This window comes from Myxine glutinosa, chromosome 1, assembly GCF_964187855.1.
Source record: "Myxine glutinosa chromosome 1, kmMyxGlut1.1, whole genome shotgun sequence".
Lineage (NCBI taxonomy): Eukaryota > Metazoa > Chordata > Myxini > Myxiniformes > Myxinidae > Myxine > Myxine glutinosa.
The window spans coordinates 282,955,973-282,971,539 of record NC_136261.1 but is presented as its reverse complement, the minus strand read 5'-3'; the positions used below and the strand labels follow the sequence as shown (position 1 = coordinate 282,971,539).

The 15,567-nt window shown below is 48.4% G+C and overlaps 1 protein-coding gene across 1 annotated transcript in view; it reads left to right on the top strand.

Moving 5' to 3' along the window:
* Nucleotides 1–8,606, top strand: part of LOC144892153 (uncharacterized) — a 31,991-nt gene extending 23,385 nt beyond the window's left edge. The window contains exons 3-4 of the mRNA XM_078777391.1: nt 7,871–7,899; nt 8,470–8,606. Of these exons, the coding sequence (XP_078633517.1) occupies nt 7,871–7,899; nt 8,470–8,606 (166 nt within the window). The remainder of the gene's footprint in view (nt 1–7,870; nt 7,900–8,469) is intronic.
* The last annotated feature ends 6,961 nt before the right edge of the window (nt 8,607–15,567 follow it).

The following is a 15,567-nucleotide window of genomic DNA, read 5'->3' as shown; positions in this document are numbered from 1 at the left end:
TGCACATGTGGTTGGTTAGCGACTCTCGCAGGTGGTGTCATCGCGGTGGTGGAGCGGAGTGTCTGTGATGGTAAGCCCGGCGCAATGACATGTTGGGGTTCACCCTTCTGGGGAGTGGTAACAGGATTGAGACAGACTCTTGGAGCGGCGATGGGTTGGGTACCAGACATTAAGTATTTCGGTACGATTGGCATAACACTTGGCATAACGGTTGGCAGCATGCCACTTTTGCCAGTCGTAGTGGGAGTTGTCATGCTGAAAGGCGTAAAACGTCGCAGGAACTTACGATTCCGGAGAGTGATTCTTCCGGAGCCATCCACCTTGACAACGTATTGATCGAATTGTTTTACCTCAATCACGGTTCCGGTCCGGTCCCATTTTCGTGGTTCCAGGCCGGTCTGGTTCTGGATCCGGACATGGTCCCCGACGGCCAGTGGAGGTAGTTTTGTCGTGTGTTCAGAGAGTCTTTCGATCTCCCTGGCATGCCGAATGCGCAAAGCTTCCTCACGATTGTTGCGTGTTTCCCGCCAGGTGTCCGATGGCAAGTATCTGCCTGGGATGATGGGTATGAAGTCCTTGACTGGCCTCTTGAAGATGATCATGGCTGGAGACAACCTAGTGTCCTGATCCGGTGCATTCCGGTACTGGAGTATTGCACGTTGGAACCGATCAGTGTCTAGTTCACCATTGGAACCAGTGTTATCGGTGATCAATCTTTTCGATGTTTTGACTGCGATCTCGGCACGACAGTTGCTGTGTGGGAAGGCAGTGGATGACAACCGATGGTTAACGCCCCACCGACGCAAGAAGTCTTGGGTGTCATGTGCCGTGAATTCTGGCCCACAGTCAGATGCCAATTCGTCGGGGATACCATAAGTGGCGAAGTTCGACCGCAGACATTTCACTAGGCCTTGTGCCCCGCCAGTTGTTAGCTGAATGATTGGCCAATTAGAGTAACGATCAACGGTGACCAAATAACTCCGACCCTTGTGATGAAAGTAATCTGAACAAACGTACTGGAAAGGGTAGGCAGGTTCAGCTGAGGCTGTAGGTGGAGCGCTCGGTTGCGATGGGGCCATCCGATTGCAGTGTGAGCAGCGATTGCGCATCTCATGAATCTGGGGAGTGATTCCAGGCCAAAAGATCGAGCTGCTGGCCCGGGTGGTCATAGCCGTGACTCCTTGGTGAGCAGCATGAAGATTCTCAAGGACAAGCTTCCGTAGCTTCGGTGGGATGATAATCCTCCCCTTGTAGACCACTATGCCATCAATAGTGTAGAGGTGTTCACGGAAGGGAAAGTATTCCAAAATGGACACAGGGAAATCGTCCCGACTGGCAGGTAGACCCTGCTCAATAGAATTGAGTAACTGCAGCATCTGAGTGTCACTTGCTGTTTCGTCCCGAACATCGTCCCAAGTGACGGACCGCACAGAATCGAGTGTCTTGATGGCTGCCATAGAAATAGCCATTTCCATGCCAGTGTCGTCATCTGTGGTCCACAGCCCAGTCAAGGTGTGCTGTCTTAGTGTAGTCGATGTGGCCACATCCATAATGGAGGAAATGTCATCCACCAGTGGCAGTCGTTCCGATGGTCTGGCACCCGACGGATGTCGTGAAATCGCATCTGGTACGCAGTGTCGTTTTCCCGGGATGTGGATAATTCGGAAACGATATGCTAGGGTCCTTTCTTTCAAGTTGGCAAGCCGCGTGTTATGGATGTCCTCTAATCGTCTGTCACCAAGAAGCTTGATTAAGGGCTTGTGATCGACGGCAATAATCAGGTTCTTGCATCCCAACACAAAATACTTTACTTTTTCCAGGCTGTCCGCCACTGCTAGAGCTTCACCCTCTATCGGAGCATAGCGCGACTCCGCTGCATGGGTGAAGCGGCCTCCAGCAAGGGTGATTTTCCAGCCATCGGGGCAGCACTGTGGGGTTTCACCAGGGCATCTGCAGTGTTTTTGGAGGAGCCAGAAGCCAATCCCATCCTTCGACCAGTCAGTTGCGAGACATGTTGTCCGTTCCTTGTCAAAGATCCGGACCCCATTTGCGACTTCAGATATGATGAGTCGTTTTGATTCTTCGAATAGGGATTGTAGTGTTGCATCCCAGTAGAAGGGGGTGCATGGTTTTAGGAGGTCCCGAAAAGGTCGCATCCTCTCGGTCATGCTGAAGCAGTATGTTACCTGATTGACTAGCCCAAACCAGGAGCGAATGTCAGTAATTGTTTTTGGTGTGGGGAAGTCCTGTATCGCTTGGAGATACCTTTGGCATGGTCGTACACTGTCCATGGTGATCTCGAATCCAGCGAATTCGACCGTGTCCTGACCAAAATGGAATTTCGTCGGATTTTGCGTAATCCCATTACGGCCGCACAGGTCGAGCCAGTTGCATGCCTGAAAAAAGCTCTCTTCCAATGTGTCGCTCCACATGATGGTATCATCAATACATTTGGACTTGTTTTTGAAGTCCGATACAATTTCGTCAAATCGTCTGGAGTATCCATCACCTGAAGCGATGTAACCTTGGGGAGTGGTGCAGTAACGGTATCGGCCCCATGGTGTGATGAACGTTGTCAGATGGCGGTCACATTCTCTGATTGGAACGCTGTGATAGCCATTCCAGGCGTCTGTTACCGTCTTTTTGGTGTTATGTGGCACCGCCATTGCTTGATGGAAGGGTGACTGGGTGTGGTGGGTCTCACGTGTGCAGTGCGCATTCAGTGGTTGCAGATCAACTGTCCTCCGTGGGGTCCCATCCTTCTTTGGACAGACGACCATTCTGCTGCACCATGTCACTGGTTCACCAATTGGCACCGGTTCCAGGACCCCTAACCTGATGTCGCGATCGATACCAGCCTTGACTTCTGCCTGCCAGTGTAAGGGGACAGGCACTGGGGTGTGCACCGCTTTTGGTGTTGCCTCGGGGTCAACCATCAGTGTGAGAGGCGGACCTTCCATGTGGGGTAGTGGCTGGTGTTCGCAGACATTGAATGTGCTGCTTTTGTAGTACTCCAGTAGCCATTTCTCCAGCCTCTCTCGGTTCTCGTCAGTGGCCGGAAATGGGATAGATGTAGGCAGTGTAGGGGGAAGCGATCTTTCCGGGCAGTTACAATTTGCATCGATAACTGCTGCCACTGCAGCAACAACTGTGTTGGATTCGCCAATGGTTGGGAAGCTACTAGACACGAGGCCTAGATCGACGCATGCTTCACGACTGAGATACATGTTCCGTGTGTCAGGTGAGATGTAGCAGATTTGTCGGGTTTCAATAATGTCGCCATTGGCTGTGCGACCAGACAGGTGTAGGAGCATGGCGCCGATAATCCGGACCCTTCCACTGTTAACAGCATTCATCTTCAGGTTGACAGGTAACAGGTCTTCATTACGCAGCCCGAGTTTGTGGAAAATATGAAGTCCTGTGAGGCAGCTTTGACAGCCAGTGTCGGCCATGGCCTGGAGCCTGGCCGATTTTGGTCGGGATGACAGTGGCTGGCCGAAATGGTCATAAGATTCCTTATCGATCCGTGCTATGAGTTTTATGTACGGCTGTGGTTGAGACTTCTTCTTGGTCCAGCCAGAGAGGTGGTCAAATATATGGTGGTCGAGGTGTAGTGGAGTTGACAAGGTGGCCATGGCCCTTTTAATTTGCGGCTTCCAAATGGCCGTTTCTCGTTCCGTGACAGAGCAGAGGAGATCGTGGACCTGGCTGCTTTCTTCCACATCATGAGCATCCATTGATTTGTCCGTAGGTTTGTTGTCCGCCTTTTTCGTGCCTCCCCGGCAGACATGTGCAAAATGGCCGCGAGTGGCGCATTTACTGCATGTTTTCCCGTAGGCATTGCAGAATTGACGCCTTTGGTCGATGTTCGGCTGTTTGCCATGACCAGTTTTGCCGCAATAACTACAAATGGCCGCCTGCTTGTCGGTAGTGATCAGGGCTCTTTTGTTCTTCCAGTTTTTGTATTGGCTTGCGCCATGAGCGCCTTCACTATCGAGCAAGGCATTCTGGGAACGTTTCCCTGCTTCCTTGGCCTCGACGAAAATGAGAACTTCCTCCAAGCTCATGTTCTGATTTTGATCGCCGAGAATGTCCTGTTGTATATCTTGATCGGCGAGTCCCCGACATAGGACATCGCGAACCATGTCCTTGGTGTAGTTGACATCAGTAGGGGGATTGCATGAGCATACAACAGAAAACTTGCAGATCTCAGCTTGACCAGCCAGACGGGCTGCGTAGGTACGAATTGGTTCTTCTCGGTCCTGTCGCATGTTGTGGAGGTTTACGCGGGACACCATGGTATTCTCCTCTCGGACAGCAAGGGACCGAATGGCTTGTAGTATAGCTGCCTCGTCCTTGATTTCAATGCGTGGGTTGCTGCGGTGGAGGTCACGTCGTAGATTATCATCACAACATTCAAGGAGTTGAACGCGAACATCATTGCCGATTATCTGGGTCGCTGCCTTGTAACCATCCCATCTTCTGGTGAAATATTGCCAATCTTCGCTGGTGCCGCCGGTTTGGATACGAGGACGGCTGACTTTGTCCGGTTTGGCTGGTGCAATGGACGTGTGGGTCATGGCGTGGATGGAGAGCTGGATAGCAGCAACGGCATTGTCAGTGCTGTCAGTAACGTAGACACAGCTCGGGAAGGGGCAGACTGCAGCAGGCATCTTCAGATCAGATTGATTGTTCATAAACAAGAATGTATCAATTGAATGCAGGTTTATTAGCAACAACGATGAACAATCAATCTGCAAGACAAAGAAAGCGATGGTAGATATTAGAATAAGATAATAGATACAGAATATGCAAATAACAATGCGCAGTATTACACAAGATGAGAACGCAATAGAGAACAGCACCATACAAGAGTTGTCTAAATATCACCACTTGTGTCCTCCTGAGATGCACGAGGATTCTCGATGTCTATATCACACTCAGAACCCCCAAACAGTTCGCAAGTGGTGCAAACGAATTGCTTGGATTTAAACCCGGTGCCGGTTCAGTTTGCAATCCCAAACAGGGATTCTCTACACAAGCTCCATCTTGCAAGCTCGGCGACATATTTGACACAACCAGTACCTTACTTTGTACTGTACTTGCATCCTTCACGACGGGACATGAACGTTTATGTCCTTTTTTACGAGCCACTGTTACGAACCCTTCCATATTGTCATCCGCACAGTCCTGCACAGTAGGAGAGGGATCAACCACTTTTGTCACACCAGCAGGTAGGGAGGAGTGGTCCACTGTTTCCCGTTCACCCATCTCCGAAACTGCTGATGGGATTGTTAGGGTTGTAGGGAGGGGTCGACCATTCCATGTATCTCAGTAGGTGAGGGGGGGGGGGGGTTCAACTGTTTTCCGATCACCATTAGGTCGTGGGGAGGAGACTACAACATCATCCGCCCCATTAGGTGGGGAGGGAGGAGAATCTGCAATCACCTGGTCTCGATTTTCTAATGATCTCACCAAACCGGGACAGGACTCTTTACGTGTCCATAGGCTCCACACCCAAAGCACGCCATGACGTCCGTGGAGGCATACATTCTACAAGTATGGCCATTAATCTTTGCATGCAAAACTACATTTAGCTTCTGCACATTTTCGGGCAATATCATGTAAACTACCCTTTTAAAAGTCATCACGTGCCGAAATTCACCCCTTGCCGAGTGTATCAGCACCATTGTCACTTTTGATACGATCGTACCGAACTTGCTCAATTGAGCACGCAAGTCCTCACCTTTAACAAAAGGAGGGACATTAGACACATTGACCTTCACTGCAGGTGTATCTAATGGGAAAACCACGAGAAACACGTCGGGCTCTATGAGAATGCCTTGCTCCACAATGGAGTTCACCAAGTGCACCTCTGATACAAACACAACAACCTTCTTGTTCATTCGAGAGGCTGCACGGATGTCATGTGAGCCGACGCTCTTTCCGATTGCTAGAAGCACTTGCTCCATCTTTACCTCACTCGGAGGGTCGCACACCAGCCCATGCTTGCGAGTGAGCGACTCGTACATGCTAACGTAAATGCGAATGTAAATTAAATAAACAAAAAGGTGAGAATTCAACAAAACGATACCAACCACAAGCAACACCGGCCAGTGGAGGTAAAACCAAAACTAATGGACTCGGTCCAATAACCGTTTAGAGCAGCGAAACACCGCTGCCTGGACTCGGAAAACACGGCAAAAAGGAGGCTAGGCCTCAAACCCGGAGGTTCGAAAAGAGGCAGCCGAACACCACCTACCGTGTGCGCTCTCCCCCTCTCTCTTGTCTCAACAATGAAAGCACACACAGGGGAAACTTTACAAGCATAAACAAGGACACAAGGGAGCGAAATGGGGGATAGGAAAACCAAACAACATGACAGAGAACTCACAGCTCAACATGCACAGCCACCATGATGCCACCCACGCACGACTCACCAACGTCCAGAAGGGGGGGGGGGGGAGAGAGAGAAAGAGAGACAGAGACAGAGACAGAGACAGAGAGAGAGAGAGAGAGAGAGAGAGAGAGAGAGAGAGAGAGAGAGATTTTACATAATTAATTAATCTATTTTAGGGGGAGTGTAACCTGGTTCGCGTGATCGGAAAATCCTTTGTGCACGAACCGGGTTACACTCCCCCTAAAATAGATTAATTAATTATGTAAAATGATTAAAAATCACGGGGCAACCCGGGTTACCGCATGGTGGATCACATGCCAGTCGGTGAAGATACTATTATGAATTAGGGGTAGAGGAATATCTAGATCCAGGTAGATCTCCATAGGTAGGTGTCCGGCTGTCGTGATAGGGAACCTCATCTGTGATAAGTTCTGTGTGTAGCCCGAATGTCGGATTAAGCTTGTATCTTTGTTCCCCCCACGAGGGGGCGGGGCATGCTAATTAGTACACGGATTATGGGTAAAATTCCCTTGTGTGTCGTTCCCTCGGTGAGCATCCCAGTGTCCCTTATGGCAATACATCCCATAGACATTAGATAGGCCCATTAGCGCACCACACATTAAATAATTCCCCGCCGCCACAATGACTTTGGAAGAACCAACAAGCAATAGCCACGCCCAGGAGAATGTGTGATTGGTTGGGGTAAGAATCTGGCCACTGATTGGTGAAAGGAAGGTGGAAGGAAGTGGCACACTGATTGGCCACCGACCGTTGACCCCTAGGCCAATCAGTGCGGAAGGCAGGAACATTCGGCCAATCAGTGTGGAAGGCGCAAAACCACTACTTCGAAGCAGGTCGCTGATTCGAGGGCAAGGTCCGGTGACGTCAGAAGGCGGGAAAGACCGCAAAGAAATGAGGACTGGTTGGTAGAGGGAGAGAGCGGATGTCACAACGCAAGTGACAAAACGACTCGCTCACTGGCATTTTGCTGTCTCGCTTTAGTTTTCTGCCCTTCCCAGACCTTCCTTCTGCCCTTGCTTTTCGTTCCGTTTGGACTTTTCTTCCTGTGCCATCTGCAAATTTGTCTGCTTGACGATGGACGTTGGAGCGCCGTCGATTCTCCTCCCTGGTATCCACATACGAGCGAGGCTTGCTGCTGGAGCAGACGAGACCGGGCGAGCGGGTGACTCGGGGCCTGGCAGCGGGCGAGCGGGGGCACATCGAGGCGCTTCTTCGCGCCAACCGGAGCCGCGTTGGATGATGGATGCTGCACATCCAGACAGATAAGCACAGACGCGCAAACAGTTCCTTTAATTCGTTCTCCCATCGTGTGTATTTGAAGTGTGTGTGTAAGAGCGCTCAATAGGGGGTTTAGTTTTATCGTCGCGCTCCATTGTTCTCGGGTTCCGTAATAAATATTTCTTTCTTGTAAATTTTACCCCCGTGTTCATTTGAGTTCATTCCCTACAGGAACAGAGCTGCCGGTGAGATCGCTACAGGTAAGAGCTCCCCGCCTCTTCCTCTTTCTTCTTCCTCCCGTGCTTGTATAGTCAAAGTCCGTCATTGAATAAACGCCTACATTTAAGTTCGTTTGGCCATCCGCAAGCCCACGGTATTAACTGAGGGCATTCACGCGACAAGTGGTGTCAGTGAGTGGAATACGGGCCCGACGGACAAATGTCTTTTTGTCCGCGGCTGCGATCGACACGATCGGTCCCAACCAGTTGACATAAAACCATGGTTGAAGATTCTTCTGACATGGCGAATCCAATCACACTATCCTTTTGTAGAACAAATATATATCGGAAGCTAGATTCATGTTCAAATTCAAGCTGGCCACTGCCTGAAATGTGGTTATCTACCAAATGTTGTATCTTCCAGAATAGTTTACATAAGAACTTCAATGAAGTCTCTTTCTGAATGTTTTCGCACACGGGTATCATTGGCAGCATCACCTCTTCACAAATAAGGCATAGAAAGCATTTTGGGACCAGCAGTTTCATGTAATAATTATCGGTAGAATAAACGATTATTTCTCATTGTAATGATATTATGTTCTCTCTTTGTAGATGACGGAACAACTGTGACGAAAATCATGTCTGCACGGAAAAAGTGTAAGCTTGTTCACGGTGAGAGAATGAGATCACCTACGGCCACACCCGTACCTATTGACTGGAGTCTTTGTGCCTTGTGCCAGGAACGCTAAAAAAAAAAACACTAATTTGTCCAGGCAAACAAAGCGTACAGACATCAGGGCGGGTAGAAAAGCGGGAGGGCCAACGGGAGTTGTGGGAGATATGTTGAAGGCAGCAGGAAGTTGGGGTGTGAAGAGAATGACAGAGATCTGTAATCTGGTGGTGAAAGAAGGCCGCATTCCAGTGGGTTGGGAACTGAGTACCCTCGTCCCTCTATACAAGGGGAAAGGTGACCCTCTGGAGTGTGGCTCGTACCGAGCGATAAAGTTATTGGAGCATGGAATGAAAGTCTTGGAAAGGGTGTTGGAGAGGAGGATAAGGAAGAAAGTGAAGATCGACGAAATGCAGTTTGGCTTCATGCCAGGAAGAGGAACGACAGACGTGCTTTTCATTGTGAGGCAGTTGCAGGAGAAGTACATGGAGAAGAGGAAGAAGTTGTTTCTTGGGTTTGTTGATCTGGAGAAAGCATTCGATAGGGTACCACGCAAAGTATTGACATGGGCATTGAGGAAGTTAGGAGTGGAGGAATGGTTGATCAGAGTAGTGATGGCAATGTACAAAAGAGCGCGCACAGCTGTAAGGACGAAGGACGGGAACAGTGGTGAGTTTGAGGTGAAGGTGGGAGTGCATCAGGGGTCGGTACTAAGTCCACTACTATTTGTAGCTGTGATGGAGGTGCTGGCTCAGAACGTAAAGGAGGGTTTACCGTGGGAGTTGTTGTATGCAGATGATCTGGTGTTGATTGCGGAAAGTATGGATGGACTGAAGGAAAAGATGAACATGTGGAAGGAATGTATGGCGACAAAAGGTCTGAAGGTGAATATCGGAAAGACGAAGGTGATGGCAAGTGGTAAAGCATGTGGTGAGGTGGAAAGAACTGGGAAGTGGCCCTGTGCTGTGTGTAGGAAGGGTGTCGGAGTGAACTCCATTCAATGTCCAATGTGCGCTGAGTGGGTTCATCAAAAATGTAGTGGTCTGAGAGGGTCATTAACCAGTGTGGCAGCTACATTCAAGTGTAAGGTGTGCACAGAGGGAGCTGCAGATGGAGGAGATGTTGAGTTGGATCTTGGAGACGGCGTGAAGCTGGAAGGTGTGAAAACATTTTGCTACCTCGGAGACATGCTGAATGGAGAAGGTGGATCAGACTCGGCAACGGTTGCTCGAGTGAGATGTGCATGGAAGAAGTTTCGGGAACTGAGTGGCGTGCTGACGATGAGGGGAGTGTCGTTGAAGCTGAAGGGAAAGGTGTATGCTGCATGTGTGAGAAGTGTTATGATTTATGGGAGCGAGACATGGGTAATGAATGTAGAGCAGCAACGAAGGTTGGAAAGGGTGGAAATGCGAATGGTTCGACGGATGTGCGGAGTATCGTTGAGAGAGAGGAAGACAAATGATGAATTGCGAAAGATGATGGGAATAGAGCCTGTGATTGATGCTGTGAAGAGGAACAGGTTGAGATGGTTTGGTCATGTGTTGAGGAAGGATGAAAGTGACTGGTTGAGAAGAGTGATGGAAATGAATGCAGAAGGAAGTAGAGGACGGGGAAGACCGAGAAAGACTTGGCTAAAGATGGTGGAAGAAGAAATGCGGGCAAGGGGGTTAACAAGGAGAGAGGCAGAAAATTGGGCAAAATGGAGAAGATTGTCATGGGTACCGCAAGGCTAACCCCCGCTCTAGCAGGGAAAATGGCCTTTTAAAATGCATGTTGTTGTTGTTGTATTGCTTTTATCGCTTCCTCAACTTCCTTCTCAGTTATCTTCTCTGCCGGTCCTAAAACTGGGTTACTCTCTATGTTGCCATCCCATTCATTCTCTGCATTCAACAGCATTCCCAATTCCCATATATCTTTTCCATCTTCCTTTAATTCCATCTGGGTCCACAACGATTTGTCCCACTTCATCCTTCAAGCAACTCACCCCCATCACATCACACCTCTCTTTCGCTATCTGCTTTGCAATCCTGAATACCACTCTCTGACCCTTTTCTGAATCCAAGCGTTCTCCGAACATTCTCCTACATGCCTCCTGCGCCTTTGCTACCTCTTTCTCTGCAGCCTTCTTGGCTGCCTTATAACTTTCATGCTCTGCTTTTTCTGCTCCCGTACCCTTCGCCTTCTGCCACTCCTTGAACTTCTTCCTCTTCTCTTCAATCCTCTTTCCAACTTCATCATCCCACAACCATGTTTCCGAGTGCCTCGGTGGTCCTTTTGTCCATCCACATACCTCACCAACGGCTCCCAATAGACTATCTTTCATTGACATCCAACCACGTTCAAGCTCAACCACATCATCCTCTACCCTACTCAGCCTCTCTTTTAATGCCTCCCTTACTGTCACCTCTTTCAACCTCCACACCTTCATTCTCGGTTGGTACTTCATCCGCCGAGCTCTCCTCGCACCTTTCACCCTCATGTCGCAGACAACCAAGTGGTGCTGTGAAACAGCCTCCTCCCCTGGGATCACCTTTGTGTCCCGGAGGTGCCCCCTATCTCGCCTACGCACCATCAGGTAGTCAACGGTTGTCGTCGACCCACCTGACGTGTATGTAACAAGCTTATTATCCCCTTTCTGGAACTGAATATTACAAATCAACAAATCAGCTCCATCAGCAAACTCCAAAATTCTTTCACCTTCTCCATTTCTCACACCATATCCATAACCCCCATGAACTCCCTCAAAACAGTCCATACTCCTTCCCACATGTCCATTTAGGTCTCCTACTACCACAACAACGTCCTCATCTTTCACGTCCTTCTCTTCATCGCTCCGACCAACCTGCGGAGCATATCCCGAGATGACGTTCACCAAGAGCCTTCCAATCATCATTTTCACCATCATCAACCTATCACTCACTCTAGTCACACTCACCACACTGTCTACAAACTCCTCAGAAAACAGGACACCAACACCATTCACGCCCTCCGGACACCCTTGCCACACAAACTTGTATTTCTGTCCCTGCCTACCCTTCACCATTCTCACACCACTTCCCTTCCATCTCGTCTCTTGCACACAACATATGTCCACTCTTCTTCTGACCAATACTTCCACCACTTCTCCTGATCTCCCTGTCATTGTCCCTACATTCCATGTCCCAAACCTCAGAAACCGATCTCCACTTCGGGCTGTACCCTGCCCATATGTAGTTGTAATTGTCATGGTTCTCTTTTTGAGGCAATGTTTTTATGGACGGATGCCCTTCCTGACGCCAACCCTCTTAGTCGCCTCTTACGACACGCATGGATATGGTGTACCTATTCTAACCAGGGTACACACCAGGATGGCCAAGGCGGCAGACATAATCCGCCGAGATATGATGGGAATACATACACGGTTTGATGGTTCCTTTCCGAGGGGTTGTCAGGAAGATACTGTGCCCAAGTCACTCGTTGCATTAGTTAGCATGATCATGGATGGACCTAATATCAAGAAAAGGGATACAGACGAAGTAAGACAAGCAACACTTAGTTTTGCTCAATTGCTGGTGTACAACAGTTATGTGAGAAGGCGCCAAGGGTCGACTGGTTCACACCACTGTAAAGACAGGGAGACTCCACCACCCATATACATCGGAATGATGATTCACGGACATACTCGCGGACTGACGGTCGATGCAGCAAACATGGGGTATTGCCGAATCATTTTGCGTACTGTGGACACTGATGTGCTAGTTCTGGCAGTGTCTAGTGCTGTGCTGCTTGAGAACGCGGAACTATGGGTCGCATTTGGCACAGGCAAACACCTGAGGTATATTCCTGCTCATGACATCGCCACGACACTGGGTGGTGAGAAGGCACGTGCACTCCCTATGTTCCATGCCTTCATGGGTTGCGATACGGTGTCATCATTTGCAGGCAGGGGAAAAAAGACTGCATTTGACATCTGGAAATCTTTCAATGAAGTCACCCCAGTATTCTCTACGTTGTCGACATATCCATCGAGCTTCAGTGAAGACTACATGTCTGTGCTAGAGTCATACGTTGTGCTACTGTATGACCGAACCTGCACAGAAACTACTGTTGACTCTGCCAGAAAACATATCTTCAGTACCAAAGCCAGGTCCATCGACGCCATACCACACAGGAGCAGCACTGTTGCAACACACGAAACGGGATATATACCAAGGTGGACATGTGTGGGGACAGGCACATGTCCGTACACTAGAACTTCCTTCGCCAGAGACCTGTGGATGGCGTAAGAGTTCCACACAAGGATGGGAACCACTGTGGACATTACTCCCAGAAGCAGTTGCGTCATGTTCCGAAATGCTATGCTGTGGATGCCAGAAAGGGCGCAGAGGAATATGCAAGTGTGTCAGGGCTGCTCTAAAATGCACATTACTATGCCGTTGCAGTGGCAACTGCGACCACCATGACTCCAACTAAGCGTAATTGTTTCGATATGACATGTACAGAACAGTTTCTTTTAAATTCTGTATGAAGTGTGCCAATGCAAGACATTGTTTGTAGTTATCAACCATGTATGTGATGTATAGTATGTAATGCATCACTATTTCCTTTCCAACATGTTTTGGTGTTGCAACACGTAATATAAATGTACAGTACAATCTTAGGTTTATATGGGTATTGAAGTGTCTGATACGACTTGTTATTCAAAATTGTGTTACACCATATCACCATCATCCTCTAATCAAGTGCATTTCATTTGTATGCCATCAGGTTATATAACGATTATCCTGTGATATCTTGTCACACGAACTGAAACATTTGCATGATCGTCAAGAATGTCGTGAAGAAAATGACTATCATTATTTTGTTTCATCCTTGTTAATCATTTTTTCTTATATACTTTATGCAAAGTAGGACATAAATCACCATTAATATTCATCTATATACAGACTTGGCATTTAATATGGAATATATATATTTTTCTTGACTTGGGTTTACTTTCTGAACTCGGTATATCAATCTGGTGACTTTCTTTTACGCTTCGGTGATTTCTTTGTTAAAAGAACCATGTCACTGATTGTCTGTCGCAGCAAGAAGTCAATAACGTCTATATTGACGTCTTTTCGAAGCTGTTGCATGCGCTTTCGAAGCTAAGTGATATTTCTCAATTGTGTTTTTGTCGAGACTGTGTCTATCTTTCGGTGTCTGTACCTATAGCGTATCTTTTTTGAAAATTTTCGGTGCTAATTTTTCGTACATGTATACACAATCGTCGGTTAATGCGTATCGAGTATTCTGCGGCCTAGTACTCGTAGGCTTCGGCTACCGTACCGTCTCCGACCTTGTGGTTTTGTTTTTCTCTCAGCGATTCGTCGAATGCGCTGAAATTATTTTCGTTCTCTGTTTCGTCCCAGTCGTTCACCCCATACCTCCTTGTTTAATATCTCCACTCACAAAAAAAAAAAAAACCCCCAAAAAATATTTCCTTCCCAGGTCTTATTCGTTTATTTGTTGTTCTTTTTGTTCATTCGTTCTTCGTTCGCGATCACGCGATCACGTGGTTAGAAATGTATAATCTCTCCCCTGAACAACTATTTTCTCTCATATATTATAACACCCTTTTCTTCTTTTCCTACAAAAGGATGCTTTCGTCTTGCTCACCAAATCCTTCTGGGATTCTGGGGCTCACCAATTCTGGGGCTCACCAAATCCCCTCTGGGCTGGTGCTCCTGCCTCACACCTAGCTCGCCTTCGCGCTGTTGAAACCAAAGCATTCAGAATCATTGGAATCTTCCGCGATGAAGCTAACTCCAAGGGCCTCTCACTCACTCACCGCAGGCAGGTTGGTGGTCTTTCCGTCTTCTACCGACTCCTCTCTGGCTTTGCCCCCCCAGCTCTCTCTGGGCTCTGTCCCGCAAATATTCCTACAGGTCGCACAAGATCTGCCTGCAACCCTCTTTTGGTTAAACTGCCAAAATCAAGACTCTCTGCTCACCTTCACTCCTTCATTCCTCTTTTCTCCCGCCTCTGGAACAAACTTCCTCACTCTCTTCAATCCCACTCCACCCTCCAAGTCTTTAAAACAGCTGTTCACCACCATCTCTTATCTTCCCCCATCCAAAACCTTGATCTTTTCTACCCCCACTAATTTCACCCCAATTCCCCTTTTTGAAATACCAACTTCTGTCGTGGAAGTCCTTGGTGTCCTTGTGCTTTATACTTCTCCCTCCCCCCCCCCCCCTTCCCATGCCTCCTCCCCCCGGGCCCTCTCCCTTCCACACATCTCCCTGCTCTCGGATGTTGTGTTTGTGTGCTTCCCCTTTTCTCCCCATCTTGTCTTCCGCTCCCTCTTTTTGTGTATTTTGTTTGTCTGGTCGATTTGTTTGTGAAGTAAATGTTAGCTCTTTCACGAGCCTCGATTCAGTATACCAAAAAAAAAGAAAAAATCTATTCATTCCAAAAAATATATATAATACCATCTCTTACAGTTCCTCCTTTCTACATTCCCTAAACTATCCAGAACTCCACCCCTCCTCCAGTGTCCTCAAACGTATTTTTGACTCGAAGGTCTCAAACTCATTTTGCAAAAAATGTTCGTTTCCCATGAATCGTACACTTTTCAAAATCCAATCTCACCCCTCCCCTCCAAATCCTCCCCATCACCCATCCCTTTCAAATCTCCCCCCTTGCCCCTTCCCTCCCCTCCCTCCTAAACTCCCCCCACACCCCTCCCCTCCTAGACTCCCCTCTCACCCCTCCTCCTCAAAGCATCCTCCCTGCTTCTTCCCCCTTCCAACTTTCACCTTCATCTCCCCCAATCTTCTGCCTCGCTCTTCCCCCTCCTCAAATAACACCTCACTGTGCCTCACCCAATCTCCATCAAACCTTTTGTCCGCCCCATTCTTCCCTTTCTCCAAGCTATTCTGAAATCTCTGAAATCTCTGACACACCTTCAACAGCTCTCCCTACCTCTTCCTCCTCTTCCACATCTTACCCTACCCCTCCCCCCCCCTGTTCTGGACCCGATGCTCCCCCTTCCTCTTCATTAACGGTATGGACCTCAA